This window comes from Lingula anatina, chromosome 7 (genome assembly GCF_051362555.1).
Source record: "Lingula anatina isolate TDL-2025a chromosome 7, LinAna3.0, whole genome shotgun sequence".
Lineage (NCBI taxonomy): Eukaryota > Metazoa > Brachiopoda > Lingulata > Lingulida > Lingulidae > Lingula > Lingula anatina.
This window is the reverse complement of record NC_141773.1, coordinates 15,768,122-15,792,325: the sequence shown is the minus strand read 5'-3', so window position 1 is coordinate 15,792,325 and position 24,204 is coordinate 15,768,122. Positions and strand designations below refer to the sequence as shown.

General features: G+C 37.4%; 1 protein-coding gene across 2 annotated transcripts; it reads right to left on the bottom strand.

The window, feature by feature from the left end:
* Positions 1–30: 30 nt before the first annotated feature.
* LOC106161977 (cilia- and flagella-associated protein 44-like) lies at positions 31–24,148 on the bottom strand. Of its 2 annotated transcripts, XM_087018248.1 has the most exons (38): positions 24,003–24,092; positions 22,341–23,174; positions 20,162–20,992; positions 19,814–20,001; positions 19,345–19,460; positions 18,964–19,126; positions 18,448–18,587; positions 17,883–18,062; positions 17,364–17,535; positions 16,940–17,047; positions 16,392–16,556; positions 15,948–16,095; positions 15,646–15,740; positions 15,008–15,211; positions 14,469–14,585; positions 13,780–13,932; positions 13,301–13,424; positions 12,896–12,993; positions 12,262–12,410; positions 11,774–12,044; positions 11,470–11,522; positions 11,013–11,175; positions 10,627–10,757; positions 10,136–10,323; positions 9,456–9,613; positions 8,985–9,173; positions 8,525–8,709; positions 7,980–8,124; positions 7,557–7,696; positions 6,988–7,116; positions 6,756–6,870; positions 6,305–6,491; positions 5,840–5,961; positions 5,276–5,452; positions 1,990–2,186; positions 1,466–1,691; positions 1,076–1,210; positions 31–638 (listed from the first exon to the last, which is right to left on the bottom strand). In XM_087018248.1, the coding sequence occupies exons 1-38, from the start codon at positions 24,043–24,045 to the stop codon at positions 453–455; spliced, it is 7,125 nt and encodes a 2,374-aa protein (XP_086874374.1). In that variant the 5' UTR covers positions 24,046–24,092; the 3' UTR covers positions 31–452. The 2 variants fall into 2 exon arrangements, with proteins under 2 accessions (XP_086874374.1, XP_086874375.1); XM_087018249.1 differs by lacking the exon at positions 22,341–23,174 and having other exon boundaries at positions 24,003–24,148.
* Between the last annotated feature and the right edge of the window lie 56 nt (positions 24,149–24,204).

Genomic DNA, 24,204 nt, shown 5'->3' with positions numbered 1-24,204 from the left:
AACATGTACACAAGGAACAACAATTACAACACTGAATAATTGTATTTATTCAATATACTTAGAATGAATGAGGCATATGATCCAACAGAACAATATATATATATACATATATAAAACATTTTCAGTGCATACATCTCCCATTGTTTGTAAATGTAATGATTGCTGCAATACATTAATACATAAAAAGATACAATCTAAAAACATCTGCATCAACTTTTTTGTATTTAGGACGGATTTTCTTATTTCATATGCTCTGAGGCCCATTTGGACGGAGGAGTTATATGGATGTTACAAAAAAGAGAATTTGCATCTGAAAAAATATAATGTCATCTCATCAGCTATCACAGTAAGCTCAAGTAAATCAAATTAGAAAAAAAAAAATTAAATGTCTGTTGAAAGGGAATTGAGTTTTCATATTGCTCCAGTTGCAAGCAAGTTGATGTTCTTTTGTATTAGAGTCCGCCTGCGCCTTGTTGTAAAGGCGGCTGAGCAGGTGGCAGAATGTGACCTCCTTTCCTAGAGAGCAGCGTAATTTCCTCTTTCAGTGCCTCTATCTCTTGAGCCTGGAGTTGGACCAATTGTATCAGCCGCTGTCGTTCATGAAGATCAGCTTTTCTATTTCCACTGAACTCACCACCCTGAAAGAGTGAAAATGAAATGTTCAAAATGTATTTAGAATAAACGTATAATTTTTGATAAATTATTTGTAACTAAAATGAAATAATCTAAATATTGTCGATTTCACACGAAATAAGAGATAACAATTTATCTAGCCAATAAAAAATACATACATAAAATATACAATATCTGGATTCAATTTCATTTACAGAACCTAATCCATTAGAACATTCTTACAAGACACTGAACCCTCACTTAATTTCTCAAACAAAGTTACTGTCACTGTAAGACATTTTCAACCAACTCCTCTTCTCCATCTTTTCAGCTTGTGTAAATAACAATCTGTAAACTACTTCCCTTTGTATTAAAGACCAACCCTTTTTATCTCAAACATATCACAGACAATTGTTTATATGATATTTAATACATAAAATATAACTTTTGTTGAACAACATACCAAATTTTTCTGTCTGGAGTCCAGTGCTCCTTCAAACTCTTTCTTCTCTCCCATCAACATGTTCAGCTGGTCAAGCTTGTCCGTGTTTTCTCTGGTCAGTTCCGTGATGCGGTCCTTGTAGTGACCAATCTTGTCCTGAAAGTATGTGAACAAAAAACGTTTTTGGGTGTGCCATGAGCTATTTGTTAGTACAAACAACTACACAGAACAAGATGGGATGGGGAGATTAAAGTGAGAGAACGTCTAAAAGGATAATTTCACATTCTGCAGAGGCCAGGGGCTAGGAGAACAACAGACAGTAAGCAGTACTAAAAAAAAAAAAAAGCCACTGATCAACATCACCCCATGGTATGCTAAATTCAATATCTCTTTTCATCAGACTTAACTTACCTGCCAGGAGGAGATTTCTTTGGTGCACTCTATCTCTGTAATCCGCAATTTTTCCTTCAACTCTTCAATATTTCTGTTTACTGTGACCGTCTCCAGTTTCTCCAAATCAACAATTCGTCCAAACTTGGCCACCATCATCTGGTTACATTGTTCCTCCATCTCGCCTATCTTTGCCTCAAATACCTTCCGATCTTTGATAAGTTGGACATGCTTCTTCCTGGCTTCCCTGGAAACAAATGAAATGAGTAAGGTAAAGCAAAGTAAAAATTAAGTAGACTTCATCAAGCTTTTAGAGTCTTCTTCCTTTCATTAATTAAAATATTGCATTCAAAAAGTGTGTCTTCTTCATATAGTAGCTTCTACCAATAATCGTTAACAAGAATTGTTCTATGGAACATCCATCCACATACAAATAAAACTACATTGCACTGTACCACTCGTGAAAATCATTTTGCAAAATGCAAATTTGTAAATTTGATACCATAATCAGGAATAATTTTATACAACAAATAATTCCCACTAACTTCATCTGTTTTTTCTGCAGTGTTTTCTCATGCTCCAGTTCCTTGATCCTGTGCTGTAGCTGTACAATGCCTCCAGACTCAAAGATCAGGCACTGGCTGAGGTCCTGGGGCAGCACGCTGTTCACCATGTACTGGATCTGGTGCAGCTTCAACACCACCACCACATCCAGCTCATTGATCTTTTGCTGCTTTTCAAGCTGAAAACATATAGGATATCTTGTTGTTAATGTACCTATGATATTAATTCTGCAGATCAAGAGGAAAGACTGTTTTCATAGTACGCCGAATCTCCCTGCCAAAAATTGTCTGTTATTTTGCTAGCAGAAGCTGTGTCAAAAAAAAAAAAAAAAAAAAAAAAAAATAATAATAACTAGAGGATCAGAGAGGCGATACCGCCTCCGAATATTGTACCACCAGCTGGAGCAAGCGCATTCGTATAGACCCCCACATACACAAAATAAGGGACACAGCCACCAGTTTTGTGCTTGACAAGCTGTAAAAATGCAATCAACAAGAATTTTTAAACTATTGCAAAAAATATATATGGTACAATCAAATTTAAGTTCTTCGTAAGGTAGGTCAAGGGTCAATTTCAAGGTCACAGTAAATTGCCAGTATATGACTTCCTATTCAAGTTCAAGAGTATTTATGGACCTATCTCTGTCAAGTTTGAAGTTAAAAGAGAAAGAAATAAGCAGAGTTCAGTTCATGATAAAAAGTAGGTCAAAGGTCAATTTCAAGGTCACATTTAGATTGCCAGTATATGACTTTCTATTCAAGTTCAATAGTAACTATGGACCTATCTCTGCCAGTTTTTGAGATAAAAGGGAAGCAAAATTTGCAAAGTTCAGTTTATGGTGAAAAGTAGGACAAAGGTCAATTTTAATGTCACATTTATAATGCCAGTATATGACTTCCTATTCAAGTTCAATAGTAACTACGGACCTATCTCAGCCAGTTTTGGAGATAAAAGGAAAGCAAAATTTGCAAAATTCAGTTTATGGTGTAAAGTAGGTCAAAGGTCAATTTTAAGGTCACATTTGGATTGCCAGTATATGACTTCCTTTTTAAGTTCAATAGTAACTATGGACCTATCTCTGCCAGTTTTGGAGATAAAAGGAAAGCAAAATTTGCAAAGTTCAGTTCATGGGGAAAAGTAGGTCAAAGGTCAATTTCAAGGTCACATTAAGATTGCCAGTATATGACTTCCTATTCAAGTTCAATAGTAACTATGGACCTATCTCAGCCAGTTTTGGAGATAATAGGGAAGCAAAATTTGCAAAATTCAGTTTATGGTGAAAAGTAGGTTAAAGGTCAATTTCAAGGTCACATTTAGATTGCCAGTATATGACTTCCTATTCAAGTTCAATAGTAACTATGGACCTATCTCTGCCAGTTTTGGAGATAAAAGGGAAGCAAATTTTGCAAAATTCAGTTTATGGTGAAAAGTAGGTCAAAGGTCAATTTTAAGGTCACATTTAGATTGCCAGTATATGACTTCCTATTCAAGTTCAATAGTAACTATGGACCTATCTCTGCCAGTTTTGGAGATAAAAGGGAAGAAAAATTTGCAAAGTTCAGTTCATGGTGAAAAGTAGGTCAAAGGTCAATTTCAAGGTCATAGTAAGATTGCCAGTATATGACTTCCTATTCAACTTCAATAGTAACTATGGACCTATCTCTGCCAGTTTTGGAGATAAAAGGGAAGAAAAATTTGCAAAGTTCAGTTCATGGTGAAAAGTAGGTCAAAGGTCACTTTCAAGGTCATAGTAAGATTGCCAGTATATGACTTCCTATTCAACTTCAATAGTAACTATGGACCTATCTCTGCCAGTTTTGGAGATAAAAGGGAAGAAAAATTTGCAAAGTTCAGTTCATGGTGAAAAGTAGGTCAAAGGTCAATTTCAAGGTCATAGTAAGATTGCCAGTATATGACTTCCTATTCAACTTCAATAGTAACTATGGACCTATCTCTGCCAGTTTTGGAGATAAAAGGGAAGAAAAATTTGCAAAGTTCAGTTCATGGTGAAAAGTAGGTCAAAGGTCACTTTCAAGGTCATAGTAAGATTGCCAGTATATGACTTCCTATTCAACTTCAATAGTAACTATGGACCTATCTCTGCCAGTTTTGGAGATATAAGGGACTAAATGTTATAATTTTGGAGTTACCATAATGTGCCTTAAATTTCGTACAGAAAAAATTAATTAAAATAAAGAAAATGTCATTTTGGTCAAAATTCTTGAAATAGGAGGTGCTCTGAAGTTTCAGAAGTTCAAATTTGATGAAATAATGTCATTTTTGAACACAAGTTGTCTGCTTTGCCAAGCCTTATGTTTTATTTTTCCAGAGTTCAAAATTTATTATCCATTACCGTACTGCACATTTTGCTTTTACCACCAATATGTACTTTTTGATACAGCGTAACTCGAAAACCGTATGGAATACAAAAAAACCGAGACCACCTCCAGTGTTGGGCTTTACATGCTCTACAAAATGCAAAAAAGAATGGGTCTCTAGCATTAACGGTTCCCGAATTAGAGACAGTTTTCAGTTTCGGTATCTTATGGCCGCTACTCCCGTGAAAATGCACCGATTGACCCCAAATTCATGGAGATGAAAGATGACCTGAAGGGTAACACCTTCCAATAATATTATTGGTTAAGTCTGTGTGGTGTCTGAATAACAGGGCAAAAAAAAAATTTTTCGTAAAAAATTTCATTTTTTTGAAAATTTTGGCCCATTTGACCTTGAAGTAAAGGTCAAAGGTCAAATCCAAGGGTATATTTGAAATCTACACATATGACTTTTGGAAAGCCGTCTATAGAAATTTTTCCCATAACTCCTTCAGTAGGGTAGATAATTAGCATTTAATTTTGCCATTTTTAGACAAGGGTGCATTGCAATGAGTGCCACACCCAGACCCCAATACCGACAAAGCCCAAATTTTACGTGGAACGAGTTGAGATTATAGGTGACCTAAATCCATGAGATGGGTACGGGGGCCCTTACTGTCTAGGAGGAGAAGCGGTAACGGTAGCCGTCCGGCGGAGCCGGCAGAGCCAACGGAGCCGGCGGAGCCGGCGGAGCCGGCGGAACGATCCGGACGGGACCGAAACCATGTGTACCGCCAGCGCTAACGCTGGTGGTACAATAATTTGAACAGAAAGACCAACATTCTTTGTATACTTTGACCCAAAATAAAACCGAAGTCAAAGACCAACATTTTATGTTCTTTTTGACAAACCATCCCTAGATCTGCACATGGCATCAATGGTGTCTGCTTACCTGGAAGGCCTCCAGATCAGCCTCTGCATTCTTCAGCGCACCATCAATGACTTTCGCCTTCTTCTGCAGCGTCTCCACCTCCTTCCTCATGGTGTCATTGGTCTTCTTCTCCTCTGTCAGTGCCTCCTCAATGTCCAGACGCTTCTCACGCAGCTGGCATGTGTTGTCGTACAGGTTCTGCAGGAATGGAAAGTTTTAACTTTAAAAAGTATTAATATTCATTTAAAACACTTCATCATTTATGCCGTAATCTAAATGAAATAAGAACCGGAATTGAAAGGGCATATGCTTACTTTGACTTCTCAAAATTTGTTATGTTATTATGAAGATTTTAACACTTAAAGAGCAGTGGAAAGGTGGTATATAATTGGATAATGGTTCTGACATATTGAGAAGAAAGACTATGAGTACGACTCACTCTTATTCACACATGTAAAAACATACACTCACAATTTACACACGTTCTCACAGACAGATGCATAGGCACACATGCACATACATCAATGCATGCACACAAGCACACACATACACACCAGTACAGGTTGGACCAGTCCTCATACTTACCTGGTCACATCCAGGAGGACAGACATCCAGGTCAAATCCTCCCATCTCAGAGTCCTCATCCTCATCAGACCAGTCCTCATCCTCATCCTCGTCACTGTCCTCATCACTGTCCTCATCAGAGCCTGAAATTAAAACATGATGAAATGACATGATGAATCTGCTGTAAATTTACACTTAATAGTGATATTTGGCATGTTTGGATAAGGATAAGGAATGAATAACATTTACATACTGAACTCTAGATGACAGACTTATCTTAGATACAAGTTGATTAAATTTCCACTCTTACAGTTAAGATTAACTTTGGATTTGTTTGGTGTTACATTCATTTGCTGAACACAAAAAGTTACTTATCAATGCCATAGCAAAACATACTCAACCTGGTCAACCCATTAGAGCTTTTGGTTGATTCTACATCATTATAATAACATTGGATCTTAAAAAATAAAATTTCAGCTAACTTACCATCCCCCTCTCCCTCCTTTTTCTTGGACCTCTTGATCTTCTTTTTAAACACCTTGGTCAGGTAGTCAGCAAACTTGTTGTTGTCTCCCAGTGAGGCCTGGAACATGGCGTACAGCGCCTTCTCCTTCTCCTGCAGCTTCTCGATGTCCTTCTTCTTCAAGTCCAACTTCTGCTGGATGTCGATGATCTGGAACAAAAATTACCCGTTTGAGAACTCTGTGTTCGTTTTGACATTTTACAGGGACATGGATTGCATTTATGTTGACAGTTTATGAAGAACTTTAGTAAGGTTTAAATTCAGTAAGGTTTAAATTTTGTCTGCATAATACTAAGATTGATTGTTTTCAGGATATTGCTGTCCCATGTACTTACTGTCTCAGTATTATATCACTGTTATATAGTGTGATAATACGAAAACATCTTCTATACAACTTCTATAATAATATTTTACCTTTGCCTGAAAGTCCATCTTCTCCTGCTGTTTGGCCTCCACCTTGTCAGCCAGGACATTCTCTCTCTTCTCAAACTCTCTCAGCAGTGCCAGCTCCTCAAACAGTGTCACTTGCCTGAGAATCATCAACAATATCATACATGATAAAATTTTTATATTTAACATCTACTAAGAGATATCCACTTTTAGATTATAATGTCAAAAAGAACTTAAACTTCTTTTGTCCCCCTACCTGAGGTCAGCACACTTGAGGTCATATCCCAGCCTGAACTTCTCATGTCTCAGCATCCTCAGCTCAGCATCAAATGTCTTCAGTGCCTCCTCGATCTTGTTCAGCAGCTGGTCTCTTCTGTACAGGAGTCTGCAATAGCAACAAATACATTATGTTGATGATGTTGACGATGATGTAGATGCTTGTCACATCACAAACAAATGATTTAACCAAAATAGAATAAAATTAATCATTTTTCTAATTGTCCTAAATCTTCTTTCACTATCTTTTCATTCACTGCTTATTCTACCATTTTTTTCTATATTTATATGATAAAAGCAGTAGGTAAGGATTTTTTCTCTCTTTCTTTCATTGCTATTTAAACAGACATATTTTTAGTAGCAAGACAATAAAAACACATTTTTTGTGTGACTAATTTGGCAGTGAAATACCAGTATGTTATTTTTTACGCCAACCTCACCAGCAGAAGTTTCCGTCACTTAACCAATGTCAATATGCCAGCAGTAATAGCATTTGTAACCAATCTTTACAATTATAGTTATTATATAATAATAACACTCTGTCCTCACTTGATTTCCTCAGCCTTCATGATCTGCAGCTCCAGTGGAGACTTGATGGACTCAGCCTCCACCAGTTTAGTGTACAGGTCCTGGTCTGAGGATCGTGCAGCCTTGGCTGACTTGCCGCGATGGGTGGTGGCCGAGGATTGCTGGAACCAGGATAGGTTAAACATGAAATATTTCTTCTCTAAATAAATCCCCTCAGACAACCTTGTCACCAGATCACATGCTACCATTTTTTTTTTCTTTTTTAAAAAAGATGTGTAATCTTGAAAGATGTGTAATCAGCAGTGGCAGCTTATTCCTATTCATTCCTGTATTTATCTTATAAATGGGTATTGTTACTGTACATAATCACCACTTCTGTGGTGTATTTGGTGACAATTAAGTACCTATCAATTCTATCTTATATATTACATTAATCATTCTTACCCTGGAGTCCTTGTCAGACCCACCGCCACCACCACCAAAACCTCCGAACCCATCCCCCTGGTCCTTGCCAGTCTTAGCAGCCAGGGCCTCAGCCTCCCGCTCTGCCTTGAACTTCAATAGAGTCTCACGGGTGTACTCATACTTCCTGTGATAAATAAATAGTGAAAGGAGTTTAGAATTGACTTTAAAATTGCAGACAGACTAAAAACAAAGCAGCAACAAAACACCAATGACAAATACAGGTGAAACTCCTAATAATATGAAATTGAAATGAACAAATTAAGCAATGGTATTAAGCAATTAATTACTGAATTTAATGAAGAAAATAATCGGTCAATCACCCAATCAACAACACTGACTTATCAACCAATGAATCAATAAATCAAACAAACAGGCAAATACATTAATGAATCAAGGATGAATCAACCAGTCAATGAATTAATGATTTATCTAATTAAATAAAGAAATAATTTAATCAATCAATTAAAGGGAATAAAATAAATCAAACAAATGTAGCACAACAACAACAATCCTGTGTAACTGACCTCTCTGGCATCTCCTCTCTGCTCATGTGGGGGATCTTGGGGACAGGCTTCCTCAGCTCAGGGGACAGCTTCTTCTGGAGGTTGTCCAGCTCAGTGACCTGCTCCTTGATACTGTCTATCAGCTCTATCTTGGTGTTCCTCAGGCCCAGCAATTTCTGGTTGAACTTGTACTTGTGTTGATGGATCTATATTGATAAGATAGAAATGTTGTTAGGAGGTGAATTGCTGCACATAATCATAATGAGTGGCTAATATCTGTGGATCAAATTGTTTTTTTTTTAATCTAAAACTAATGTGAAATTTATATATCCTGGTAAATTCTAAAATATCCATATTTTTTAAACTCCAAAAGAATATCATTACTTTATTAACAGCATATCTTAACAAAAAATTAAATTTGTTTCACTCTAGCTTACCCCCCCCCCCCCCTCCAAAACATCATAGAACATCCCACACTCACCAAATCTTTGAGCATGAGTAGTCTAACTCTTGCTTTCTCCACATTCATCCTGAGGTGGTCTGGGACCACATAGTCATCTGCCGTCTTCAGCTTGAAGTCTCCCATGTTCTCCTGAGCTTCCTTAATGGCTGACACATCTGCAGGATCTTCATAATCCTCGTCTGGTTTTGTGTTGTACAGCTCATCCCACTAGAATAAGATATAAGATTAACTTTGATATCTTTAACCCATCCAAATATTCAATTAAACAATAAAATATTTTTCTCCCATAAAAAATACTTTCAATCAAATTAAAGCAGTTTTGGTGAATATCAGTTCTGATCAATACATTCATAATTCTTTCATCCCAAATTATACAATAGAAATATATACTTAAAAATAAATTTTTTGTACCTAAGAATAAAACACTGAGCCCAAGATGGTATTTATTATGTAAATCCAGTCCAAAAAGATCAAAGAATGTCTTCATACCTGTGCCTTTCTTTGGGCTCTCTTCTTTTTCTTCTCCTCCACTTTCTGAAGAGCTTTGTTAATTCTCTCTCCCAGACTTCCCTTCAGGGCTGTCTTGACAGCACCCTCTTCTGACTCGCCCTCAGCTCCTCCCCCACTCTCTGATTTCCTGGCCTGGCCTGAAGGTGAGAAAGGTAAAATATAAGAACTATAATGACATTTAACAATGGCATGGTTGCCATGGGACCAAATTCTAAAATACCAAATACAAAAGATAAATACAGCACTGGGTTGTTAGTGAAAATTCCTCCTTCTCGTGCCCCATCTTTACCTGTGACTAACCTAGGTCCCCTACCTGTGAACCACTTTTTACCCCATCTTTACTTGTTGTCCATCTGGTACCCAACCCTCCCTGTGACCAAACTGTTACTCCATCATTACCAGTAACCGACCTAGTGCCCGCTTATTACCTGAGACCCACCTGGTACACCGCCCTTACCTGTGACCCACTGGTTCCCCATGCTTACCTGTGACCCACCTGGTACCCCTTGATACCTGTGACCCATCTGGTACCCCACCCTTCCCTGTGACCCATCTGTTACTCCATCCTTACCAGTGACCCACCTAGAGCCCCCATTATTACTTGAGATCCACCAGGTACCCCACACTTAATTGTGACCAATCTGGTATTCCATGCTTACCTGTGACCCTGTCCCTGGTAGCTTCTCTGCTCTCATCCTTGCTGTACATGCTGGTCTTCCTCTTCTCCATCTCTGCCTTCAGGGTGTAGAAGTCATCCGGCAGCTTGGATGCCCTGAAACTGGTCACCTCGTGCTCCGTGAGGAATGCCTTGACCACGATCCTCTCACACTCCACCATCAACTTGAATCTGGAGAGAAAATACCAAGTATTACAGCATTTATGTACCCAAAGCAGAAAAGAAAATAAAGTAATTTCCTCTAAAGCAATTTGTCTTGCTATGTCACAAACTCTGATTTGCTAATACTTGACAAAGTCTTGTTAAGTTTTGGGCCTACATCAGTCTATTGACATGTAAACATAGATCAAGTCACATTTCTTCTTGTTTAATGAAACTGGCATCCTGAACAATACAAAGTTTTCACAGCATATCATAAATTTACTGAGATAACTGTACAACAGGAGTTCTACATTGGCTGCTCCATTTACTTACCTCTGCTTCAATTTATCCAAAGCAATCTGGTGTTTCTCTGACTCCCATGCCAGCTCCTTCTTCACCAGTGCTATCTTTTCTTCCTTCTGTCTTTCTAATTCTCTCTTAATCTCAGGGTCCATTTCAAACTCCTGAAATTACAATACACAATTAATACTATTTTAGTATTTCATTGGTAAACTGACCAGAGAAATTTATGTTGAACAAAATGTACAGGGGCCATTTCATAGAATTACTTACCATAGCTTTGCTGTCAATTTACAATTTATCTAAATTTTAATAACTTAAAAAAATACAAAAACAAAAATAAGAAATAAAATAAAAATTCTAATCAAATAAAGAGATAGAAAACAAAGTGACTAAAACTGAAATAATGTGACACATGCCTTTCTCATAAGCCTCAAGTGTTCTGGTAACTCTTCATTTTTGACCAAAAGCTTCTTGAATTCTCTCCTCAGCTGTCCTATGGTTCTCCTCACACCCTGTTTCTTCTCCTCTGCCAAGCGCAACATCTTGTCATGCTCAGCCTTCTGCTTGGCATCCTCAATACTGCAGAAATGTAAGATGTATGGTGTGAACAACAGGGTGTGATTGTGCTAGGTGTGGCAAAGATTATGGTTGGTTGAGAACAGATGTGTTGGTTGTGATAATTGCAGGGAAGTTGTTATGTAAAAATATGTTTATCCCATACAACAGACATGATTGGAATTTTTTTGTAATATTTAATATTTGAACATTTATTTTACATCACACTTTGATCAGATCATATCAAATCATATTATATAATGCATGATTCAATATAATGATTATATACAGATATAATACAGATCATGGGGTGCCTACCTGTATGCATTCACATCTGCTATGTCATCTACTCTCTTCTCCAGTTCTTGTTTCTGTAACAATAAAACAAAAATACAATTATGGAAAAAATAAAAACGTATTAGTTGTTGAAGGAAAAATCAAAAGAACAAAAGCCGTTTTAACCAGCTTGACATAGCAATTTTCTGGCTTGACTGAATTATTACTATCTTAAGCAATACATAAACAAATACAGAAAAGAGTATGCATCTTTGAAATAAAATCAAACCTGTACTCAAAATTATTTTTACCACTGGATTTGACCATTAAATCTTCAAAGCCTTACCCTGGCTGAGGGGATCTTGGCCTTATTGGCCTTCACTTGGTCTTCCAGCTCCTGTTGTCCCATGTAGTTGTACACAAAGAAGTTTCCATCTGTTCCCACAGTAAACAGGTGCTTGCCATCGTGGCTGGCTGCAATGTGAGACACGCGTCCATAGTTTCCGTCGTGCATGCTGAGTTGCCATGAGTCTGTGGCGTTAGCGATGTCCTTCTCCTCCAGTGGCTGTATACGCACACTGCCGTCCATCATTCCCATGACCACTTGTTTCTCGTTACTGGAACATGAAAATTACAACATGAACAGATGCTTTGTCAGTCATCATTTGGGGGATGCAGTTAAGTATATATATTGCCAATTACTTGTAGGCTATTAGGACTCAATTGGAGTCCACGTGTGTGTGTGCATGTGTGTGTGCATGCACGTGCGTGCATGTGTGAGTATACGAGTGCATGTCTGTGTGTGTGAGAGAGAAGACTGTGACAGTAACTCACTGGAAGAACATGGTGTCTATGGGGACATCATTGGATTCCAACACAGCGATGGTCCTGATTGGTTCATACAGCTGGTCTGCTGGCACAGTGGCCTTTTCCTCATCAGACAGGAACTTACACTCATACAGATAGCCAGCATCAAAGTCATCCTGGAATGTCATGTTTTAATACATGTAAATATATGATATGCCTCTGTGTGTATTTTACAGAAGTACAATACCAAAATGAATGGAGGTTTTGAAAGAGAATACCTCACCCTGGAATGCATCATGTTAAAAAACATATGAGACAGTTAGTACTTAACAGAAGTACAATATCCAAATGAGTAGAGCTGCTAAAAGAAATAAAAAAATCTGATCATTCTAGAAATTCACTGCAACTCCTATGTTCAGCCTCACAAAGATATAACCCGACTGTCAGTGAATTCAGTGCAGCTGCACTAAGTCACTCCAAAAAAACTTCCCCATTGTACTGAACATCGATTATCCCCGTCTTATCCCCCAGTATCATGTGTACTATTAATGTTAATCAAAGCATTCCAGACCCCAGTGTGTCATCTACTATCCCTTTCATATCCCCTAGTATCATGTGATAATATCAAACAAAGCACTCAAGTCCCCAGTGTGTTACTGACCATGGAGAGCCAGAAGGTGTCCTCTCCAGAGTAGAAGGCATACAGGATGGGGTTGGGCTCTGAGGGAATGTATGGGTGCCACTCCTCCTCTTCTTTGGCTGGAGTAATAAATAATAATAATATCAATACAATGCCATAGGTATAGCATGTTAAATTTCTATAATCATGTTGTGTTATCTTCATGCCTTGGGCAGTATTCCAATTAAAAGAATTCCACAACTCAAAAAGACACCAATGACTGATGTTAGCTAAATAAAACATAAATTCAGTTGACATAATATAACCTAATACAATATTGCCATATTTATTTTGACTCTGTACAGATTCATCCACAGTTGTCCATGCAAGTCTTTGAATAAGATGTTGATTTTCATGTCATAATGTCTAACAGTTTGAAATATCTACCTTCTTCTTCCTCCTCTTCCTCCTCATCTTCCAAACCCCTTTCTCTTCTACGTCTTTTCTCTTCCTCTTTCTTCTTCCTTGCTTCTTCTTCTTCAATTCGCTTTCTTTCCAACTCCTCTTCATGCTGAAATAGAAATCAACAAAATGAAAGTTTTTCAAATGTACTTTTTTTGACCTCAACAAAATGCTTATAATGTCTATTAAAAAACTGCCTGAAATATTTAAGTAAATATACAATGAATATCTGAACAACAAGAACAACATGTTTCAGGTACATTAGTCATGTCTCTCCCTTTACAAAATAGACTCAATATTTTATTTAAATTGATGAACTACTGATCTACTGTATCTGACGTCATAGACTAAAATTTTAGTCTAGAAGTTTAGTCTACAATTTTGGTCCAAAAGATCTTTTGTGAAATAAACCCCCAGAACCCATTATTTGTTTTCTTCCCAATTCAAAGTAATGAACAGCATACCCTCAGTCTTGACTTGACACTCTTAAAGGTGTGTGTCCTGGTCTTCAGTCCTTTGATCAGGTAACTGTGGGAGGTGTCGAAGGCGCCTGGCTCTGGTGCCTCCACCTCACACACCTCCCCGTTGGCACACGTTACCAAGATTGTGTTGCGCTTCTGGAAGATGAAAAAATGGAATACTATAGAGCAGGAGCAATGCTTCTTTGTTTTTAAGTTTTTTTTAGCATCTAAGACACTGTATGGTACAGCATAGAGATTAAGTCATAAACATCACCTTTAAAAATGCGATAATAATTTTTGACAGGTGATAAAAACGCATAAAGATTAAATCATAAAAATCACCTTTAAAATGCGATAATAATTTCTGACAGGTGATAAAAATGCATCTGTACACAGACACACATGCATTATTAATAATATGATGCAGCAACTCATTTATTAATTTACATTATAGCTATTGTTCAAGGGTTTGATAATAAACAGCCCTTGTAAAGACGTGACAAACTGTTGGTTAGAATATCATATGTCTGATGATTGTGCTGAAACTGCTGCTTGTGACAGTACCAATAAGACAATTTGCTAAAACATGGGCAATATATTTCACTGTGTACAGCAGCAGTAATACAGCATGTTTATTTATGTGAAAAATGAATGGATTCCTAAAGTACATACTAACAGCACTAAATACTTACAAAGCTCCCTGGAGCCCACTCCAGATGTGTCACATCTCCTGGCATCTCCACATAACCAATAGGTTCAAAGGTCTCTCTGTCCTTCACATGGATGAAAAACACGGAGGAGTCGTTGCCCTAAGAAAATAAAAATACAGATTAAACAATTTGTGATGGTTATGGAAACTACACTTTGTTTAACAGAAGGCTTTGTTTTTAGTGCATGTGTGACTTGTAATGGTAAATTATCTGACTTTTCACTACCTTTGTCATGATCACAAAAAATATTTCATTCTGCTCTCATTTTTTTCATAAAAATTCCGCTGAAAACACCAGGCTACTTTGTGTTATCAGGAGTAATTGTCAGAGATTACCAAATAATTAAAGTGGACTGTTTACTGTGAAAAACTAAATAAGACAAACAAATTAGTAATTTATGAGATTCTGGGTAAATTCACTCAATACAATATTAAGCCTAGTAATAAAGCAAACTGATTCAGATTGTATCCAAATTCAAATAATAATTTTGAATATATGGTAGAATTGTAGTCAAGTCTCACCCCAGTTGCCAAAATCTCCCCCTTATTGTCCAGGGCCAGGGCAGTGACCTTGGCCTTGTGTGGCTTGAGGACGTCCACCAGCAGCAGCTCTGTGTCCCCCTTAACTCTGCGTGCCGGGTCATTCTCGTCCACTTGGGCCAGCTGTAGGACTCTGACCACACCGTCATCATAGCCAGCTATCAGAGTGGCACCTTTTGGGTCAATCTGAAGAAAAAATAAAATACTTATATATCTAATATGTGAAATAAAAAATTCCATTCTTAATCAAAGAAAGTTTCATTTGTACAGAAATATAGTATATAATTAATTAATATCATGCTTTAATAAAGTTTTGCAATATATACTTTTAATGGGTGAATTAAAATATGACAAGATGACTAATTTAAACATAATCATTTTATCAAGCTATAGGTGGATCTATATAAAAAGTAACACTATTTTAGCATTAACATATAAGATCCTATACACAAAATCTGGCAACCTGAGAGCAATATACATACACATAATCATGCCAAAATATGGAGCAAATGTATATATAAAACTGAGTTTATCTTGTGTGAAAATATAATTCTTGACACAAACCTATAATCTGTCTTTCACTTACATTTCAAACATCTTTTTTTTCTTTTAGCACTTACAGTTCTAGGAGCCCATATGAGCCTGGATCCTCCCATGTTATACCTCACTTCACACACACTCTGATTGGACACATAGTCATATATACGCAGAGATTCTGGAAAATAAAAGTAAGTGTAAATCAAGTATTTCTAAAATATTTATCTGGTATGACAATTGTCTTTCCTGTTACAAAACAAAGTCTGACACAAATATTCATTTAGTTGGACTACTACTGATTTATCTCGAGTTACTAAAAGACCAAATGTAAGACCAATTTTCCAACTAAAAATTCCTTCATGAACCAGGTTCCTGCTGTACTTACTGTCTTGTCCTATGGTGGCCACCAGGTGGCTGACTGGGGACGTGGAGCAGCCAGTGATGGGGCCAGAGTGATAGGACAGCAATTTCTCTGGGGGCTGAGAGGTGTGAGAGAACGACAGGTCCAACTTCCAGATACCACCATTGTAGTCCTGGAATATAGCATAGGTACATATGGAATAAGAGCAGTTGCTTTTTGAGGGAGGGGAGGGGGGGAGATAATCTTTTTTTTCCCTATTTTTTGTTCATTTATTTATTTATTTTATTTTTTTTTTTTTGGAAATTTATAAAAAACTTATGCATTTGCAAATCAATCAACCAATAAATCAATAAAAATAATACTGTAAAATTAAACAAAAAATAAATAAACGAAATAAAAACAAATTTAAGTTAAAATTTACCATTTCTAACAGTTTAAAAATAGATACAAAAAGACCCCCTCACTGACCTGGGCATACCAAATGGTGGGTTCATCAGGATCTACTGACTTCTTGATACATCTCAGGCTGACTTCATGGCCATGGCCAATCTTCAGCTCATTCATGGGCTCCATCTCAAAGCGACCCTCCTCATCTGTGCTGTCTGCTGTGTCTATGGATTCAAAGTCCCACACCTGGAGAAGGAAAAGGGGGGGGAAATTCAGTATTTAAATAACCTTGGTGCTTTCCAGTACCAGTGGGCACTGTATGGGACCGTTTAGCACTTAATTTAGATCATACGAAATGAAATATGGTTAATCACAAGCATAATAAAATCAATGTTTTATCCTTTTTTGTGCATTTGTTTCTTTTTTTTCTTTTTTTTTTTGTATATTTTGTGGTTGAAAACTACGCTCACACTGAATTCAAATACAAAGTGAAATTTGTTTATATGCAAAAGTAACATCATTTTCTTTTCTTTCATCATTATTATTATGATCAGTTAATTTTTTTTTTTAAATCTCAGGTTGCCAATATAAATTTCTGCATTTTAAACCCAGTGCCCCCATCTTCTTACCCTAATACAGCCATCTGTGCCAACAGTCATCAGCTCCCCCTCGTCCATGATGATCTGCTGGATAGGTCCCTGGTGACACGGCTTCTTGTCTTTACGACAAATCTCAACCTTTGATATAGATAAACAAATTACACTGGCAGTTTCTTCAAACAAGAGCTAAATTTCAGTTATTTCCACCTCAATACTTCAGTTTTAACAAGACAGCTTCTTCAAGGAACGAAGCTACAGGTATTTTTTATAAACAATAAAGAAACACTAAGTGTGTATTTAAATGTATGTTTGAGTGATGAGAAACCACACAGTCAACTACTTGTATATTATACAAATGAATTTCCTTATGCCTTATGACTTTAAGTTTCAATTAATCTTAAAGAAATATGCTATACACTGAATTTGCTATGTAATAAGGCAATGCTAAACCCACCTTAATCAGCCCTCCGTCCCAGAGCAGCATGTTTCCCCATTCGGCCCCAGACAGTACTTTTCCATCTGGCAGCTCCACATAGCCCTCAATGTCTGTCAGCTCTGTCTTTCCAAACTTTCCCAGCTGACCCTGCAGCTTTAACCCTGTGAATGTACTGGCCATCTTCCAAAACCTGGGAAGATAAAGCAGCTTTACCGTCATCTTGACTGCTTCAGTTAAAAACTGTTAGAACTCTCAGAACATTGAATTCTGAGTAGTAAAACTCTTATGCAAGCTGTTATACAAATAATTCTAGAATATATGAAAATTAAGAATCACCATCATATAATCCATGTCCTTATGTAAACATGCTTCTGTGACTAAAATTTGCTTAAAAATAGCCTTCTCCCAAGGAGATAATAAATAAATGACTTAATCAATTAAAATTTTAAATAATTCTCTAATCAGGCAAAATTTCAAAACATTTAAAATTTAGAATACAAAGCAGTGGCAATAAAACAAAACAGCCCCTTTGCCTACCTGATGTGTCCAGTGCCAGCTGAGGTCAGTTGTCCCTCCAGGTCATTGGAGAAGCTGACCCTGAAGATATCCTGGGAGAAAGCCTTGGACCTGAGCAGTGTTTTCTCCTGCTTCCAGTTCCACAGTGTTAGCATGAAGTCAGGCTCTCCTCCCACTGAGGCCAGGATCTTACCATCAGGGCTGGAGAGGAGGGAAAACAAAGTTATGGCATTATTATTTATTTATCCAATATTTATTTATCCATTTCCAGTCATCTTTTTTTTTCTTTCCAACCCATCTTAGTACATCTTTCACATCTCTTCCAGCTTTCATGTCTTTCTTCTAAGACTTATCAATATTTGACTTTTATTTTTCTTTCATATAAACCTTCATTTTTTCTATCTTTCTTCTCGTCTTCCTGCATTTCTTATAACCCTTTTCTGCCTTTAAGATTACACTAAATAGATATAGGTCATACAGCTGCAACAATTTTTTTACACCTGTCTTATTTGAGTTTTACTTATGTCATATAAAAAGCAAATACGTGATGGAGATACACTGTATGTCTCTGGTGTATGTGTCCTACCTGAAGTCAGCATAGCTGTACAGTTGCTGTGTGCCTCCTCTCAGTACTCTGTACAGTCTCAGGTCAGGCCAGGTGTAGATCAGGATATTGGGGGCTTCGCCCTTCTCACACACGGCAAAATATTTCCTGCTTGGATGGACCTAAAATAGTACAATTACATTTCTTTACTTGCTGTTGGTCTTTATAGGAATAGAAATTGAATTTTAGTTTGATTTTTGGGAAAAGTAATTTTGTGGCAAATCTTTAGTTGTTTCTTTTGACATTTTACAAGATATCAAAAGAGAGAAAAAAAACCCTCTATACAAATGACTTTGAAACAACACCCTTAGATAAAAACACAAACGAAACAAAAACTTTAGCAAAATGCACAAGATATTGTCAAATTAACTAATTTAATGACCCTTGCAAAATATTTCACAAAATTTCGCTAAACTAATCATTGAATAAGTTAAATTTTTTACATTTGACTGTAACACTAAAAGAAACATCATCCCAGAGTATGTGTAGTATGCTTACAGCTATGGCTCCAATACCGCCCCCACTAGTACTCCTGAGGTATGTCTGTGCCTTGGTCTTCAGGTCCACGATCTCTACCACATTACCAGCTATGAACATGATGGTGTTAGGGTCGATGATGTGAAGATTGTCCCTCTTCTGGGCATCAAAACCAAATGAGTGCCTGGAAGGATATTGTAAATTGATAATTTGATCAATTTAACTTTATATTATTAATTTTTAATGAATATAAACCAGAATGGTAAAATCTCAATTGAAGGGGCAATGAACTTCAAATGCAATGCTCTGTTCACATTACATAAAATAATATGATTTTATATTATTTCAGCACACCAACACAGCTGAAGTATGCAAACCAGCAAGAGAGTTCTCACAACTTACTTGAGAGTGAGGATGTCTTGGGGTAAGCCCGAGTCAGCAGAAACTCTGGCTTTGGACATAAACTCTTCATAATTGTAAAAGAAGTCATCGGGGATCCTCTGGTCTTCCTCGTCAATCTGAAGGAGTATAGAAACAGCAATGTGTGTAAGTAATGATGTCCTAACTTCCAGAGCTCATGCCGACAAGTCAATCATTTGATCAAGGCCTGAATTTCGATGAAGCATCAAAATGCCAAGCCGCTAAGGTAGAAAACTTTTCCTAATTTTGTTATTTATCATCTGTATATTATGTTAGGCTTAGGCTTTCAATGCCAAACAATATACTGTAGGACAGTTTTGGGAGTTGAATAATCTGGGTAGTGTTATAGTCATGTGCATATGTTTCTTTTCTTAAAAGGTAAAGTGTCTATTATCCACATACTAGTACATATAGTTTTTACTAGTGACCATATTAAATCAATATATCTCACCTTGGAGCTTACACTCTGGACTTCTTCCTCGTCCCCTCTAGTGTTGGGGTCATTGCCATCAGCCGGCTTCTTGAACTCTGGCATCTTAGCCACCTCCACGTCCCCATCATCCAGAGATGGCAGCGGTGGCGGCAATACACCTTTGGGAGTCTTTGGCTTCTTGGGAGTTTTTGGCTTGGTTCCTTCTCCTGAAAACATGTGGGAAATACATGTAGTGAATGTAAAATTTGTTACATGTGAATAAGGGATTAGTCAATAAATACTAAAATTATTTTTTAAAAAATTAAGTCATAATTTCATAGATTCAGTAATTAAAGCATACAGTAAATATAGACTATACAGACAAACCTTCTGTTGTTTCTCCTCCCTCTTTTGATTGCTCCTCTGCCGTCTGCTCCTCAGACTTCCCAGCATCCTCTGCAGCTTCCTGTTCCTGGCCTTCCTCTTGTGCTTCACCAGAGGTCTCCACAGCCTCTCCCTGCTCTGCAGCCTCAGCTGGTGTTGCATCTGTCTCCTGAGAGTCTTCAGCTGTTTCACCAGTCTCTTTTGCAGTTTCTGACTGTTCAGCAGCTTCTGTGCTGGCCTCCTCTGCCTTTTCTGATGTTCCCTCTGCTGTTGGTTCTTCTTTCACCTCTGCTTGATCGGTGGCATTTTCATCAGATTGGCCAGCCTCTTTCTGCTCTGACTGGGCACCCTCTGTAGGAGCATCTGTATTTTCATCTGGTTTGGCATCTGTTTCGTCTGGTTTAGCATCTGGTTCATCACCTTTTTCGCCCTGTTCAGTGGCCGCCTGCTCATTATCTGTTGCTGGGGCAGGCTCATTTGAAGCTTCTTCTGATTGTTCATTTGGCGTTGCTTCATCTGCTTGTGGTTGGTCAGTTGGTCCTGTTGCCTCTGTTTGGTCCGTGGCTGTGCCTTCTGCTGCCTGTTCTCCCTCTGCTTCAGCTGGTGGTGCTTGGTCTGTGTCAGTTGAAGGCGTTTCTTCTTGCCCTTCTGCCGGTTTTGTCTCCTCATCAGTTTTTGCCTCTGTTTCAGTGTTGTCTTTCACTTCATCCTCTTGTGGAGCATCAGTTGTTTCTTGACCTTCACCCTCTGTGGCCTTGGCCTCCTGACCTTGACCTGCCTCTCCTTCACCATTATCTGCACTTCCAAATACTTGCTGTTTTTCTGTGCTTTGTTCTAAATAAGAAAAACAAATTGAAAAACTATATAAATTTTATCATAAATTAGAAATCACATGCTGTAAAAAATTGAGTGTTTCAAATAAGTAATTCTTATCTTAGTTGTTAAAATCTAAGATTATTTTGTTAAGTTTTATACCTACCTTAACAAGGTATGCAATCTCCAATCAAATTAATTGATTGATGAATTCTATATATATAAGTATATATAAAATTTTAATTTGATATCTAACAATTGCAAATATTACAATGTATATTTTAACCTGTTCATATTGTCTAAAATTGATAATACTGTCAGCATGCAGCAATGTGTATCAAACTGATGGGCTATAATCAGGTAAACATGCACATGCAATGATCAAGACACTCATCACAAATGTACATGCAATGATCAGGACATGCATCATCACAGATATACATGCAACAATCCACAAACTAGTGCACTGCAAGCCTGGAGAGGGAGTTAATTATTTGTTAATGGACACATCACGGCATGCAAGTGAAACAGATAACCATTCATGCTCTTTTTGTTTACTACAAAATATACAAAAAATGATCATGGAGAGGATAGCCCACATCACATACATGTACAATCACATGCATAGTACAAGTACTAGTACACCTGTAGTATGACTTAGACATGTGCAATTGTCATTTTATATCTACATGAAGCAACAATTATCCATGCATTTGATTTTCTTGATTGTCTCTTCTTTCCACAGTTACTGAACATTGGAGTATCAGTCTCTAAAGTAGAATCAGATCATGGATCTCACGTACGGTAAGTGGACGGGTGAGTATAAGTAAGTGAGGACAGATTCAGGGATAACAGGTAGGCAAATAGCCTACATGGTCAACTTCTTAATTTGGAGGGGGGGGAAGAGGGAATAGTAGACCTAATTTGGTGGAGGGGGGGGGGGGGGGGGGGGGGGGGGGACACAGTCCAACACTGGTACTGATGTATTTTTTATATGTATAACATCTTCCAGAATGAAATGGTTAAAAGTTTTTGTTAATTTTATAACTAATCAAACTAAACTACAGATAATTCATGCTATAAAAAATAAAAAATAGCATTTTGCCATTGATGGTAAAGAACAAACCCATCAATATAAAAGAACACAGCACATTTTTTTTATCTGTTTTTTTTTTCAAAAGAGTGGAAAGTGAGATCTGTCCATGCATCAATCAACAGGATCAAATCAACAGTGAACTTGATCAATAATATCAGATAGGATATAAATGAAAAAGAAACAAGATCATCAGAAAATCATAGACAATAATCATGATAGTTTCAGAAACCCATCACCACTACACTAAATGCACCTGTTCAAGTCAACTAATACCTCTGGCTAATTCATTCTCCACATCTCCTTTTGTCTCTGACTCAACCTGATCAAAACTTTTCTGTGGGGCATTTTCTCTATTGGGACTGACTCCACCATCTACAAGGGCTTCAGTAGGGAGAACTGGAGAACCCTGTGCTTGCTGTTCCCTACCTCCTGATGGGATATTTCCTACCAAAGTCCCATCTTCGTTGACAGCACCCTGTGAACCTATGAGGGTAGGGTGGGATGTCCGTGGGGTTGGAGAAGAGGTATGATGGGGTGAAGGAGAAGTTGAAGGGGGTTGCCGAGAAGTTGTAACATTTTTGGGTGGACTTGGTTGAGGTGATACTTCACTGGACAACACCGAGGAGTCATGTTTGGGGCTCTGACCATTACTTTCATTATTCCCAGAGAATGTTTTATCAGTGACCGCATGACTCTGCCCTGTGCCTCCTTCATTCTCCATCTGGACATCCTGATTGGGTGCTGGCTGGTGAAGAAGGCCTGAAGATGTTTCATGCTTCTTTGCTTGGGTTGCTTCTTTGGCTACGTTTTTGGGCTGCACATTGCCAGTGGGAGTAGACCTTGTGCCCCATTGACTGTGGTGTGACTCAGCATTGTCCTCCCTACTGTGCGCATCCATATCATCACCTCTATCTTCTCCAATTTCATCCTCCTCAATAGGATCTTCATGATCTTCAGATACAATTGATTTTTCTGTCAGATTCGAATACTCGGACTCATATCGGTCAAACGATCCCTTGTGCCTTATACGATAGCGCCTCAGGGCTTCCTGTTTGAGGTGGGAAGTAGCATCTTTGAGGTTCTTAGCTTTCTTTGGTGGCCTTGGCTCTGTCATTATGATGTATTGTTTATCATGATACATTAAGTGCGTAGGTTAATTATATTGATGGACAGGTTAATGGATGGGGTTAAAGAGGAAAGAAAAAAGAAAAAAAAGCAAGAATTAGTTTACTTTTGAACCTGCAAGTTGTTCCTGAAAATCTTGATGCTAAAGCTGTTAGTGATTTAAAATGAAAATACATTATCACCGGTTTTTGAAAATGCTATAACTCAAGTTTATGAGCAACAATTAAAATCAACATATAAGTGCAGTTATTGAATGTTACTGAATGTACAGGTAAATTATTTCTTAGTTTGACATACTGTATATATATATAATCATGCAGTTACGCATCACACACGCACATACACACATTAACATACATTTTTTTCATGCTAAGATGCAAATTCTGAGTATGAAATGCTGTCTTGAATGAAAAACGTATAGCTTTAATTTCATATGCAGTGTCCTCAGCACACGTACAACAAATTTTTTTTCTGATATATTCATTCATATCCAATGTGCAACATTTATTACAAACAACTTTAAACGTTCCAGACAACAATAAATGGACTAGTACTAAAGGACAGACCAAAACGTGCCAATAATTGCCGTGAGCAGCAATATAAAAGTTGTAAATTGTATTTATTTTCTGCTACAGTACATGTACTGTAGTACTGCATCCAATATAGTCAAATCAATTCCTATAAACGACCGTGCTTTATCAGGGCTCACTTCGTTAAAGTTATAACGAATAATAACGACATAAAACCTTCCGATGAAATGAAATATCAAACGCTTCACTTATTTTTAAAATTAGTTTACACGAAATATACCTGGATTATCGGAATTTTCCTTTGGTGGCTCTTCGCCGTCCATCTTGAAACTAGGGTCGTTGCTATGCTACGGCTGGGTAGTAAATAAAGACTAAATTTATACAAGATAGAAATCTACTTCCTTATCATAAATATGACGGAATAATGGTATTATTTCACTTGGATACAGCCAAAACCAATAATATCTTTTATCATCTAATAA

Excerpts from the sequence above, each read along its gene's own strand:
- LOC106161977 (XM_087018248.1), bottom strand. The coding sequence starts at position 24,045 with ATGGACGGCGAAGAGCCACCAAAGGAAAATTCCGATAATCCAG. Across the intron at positions 18,063-18,447 it reads TACAGCTATGCTGACTTCAG|CCCTGATGGTAAGATCCTGG; the intron begins GTAGGACACATA and ends CCTCCTCTCCAG. Across the intron at positions 7,697-7,979 it reads GGTCTGACAAGGACTCCAGG|CAATCCTCGGCCACCACCCA; the intron begins GTAAGAATGATT and ends TCCTGGTTCCAG.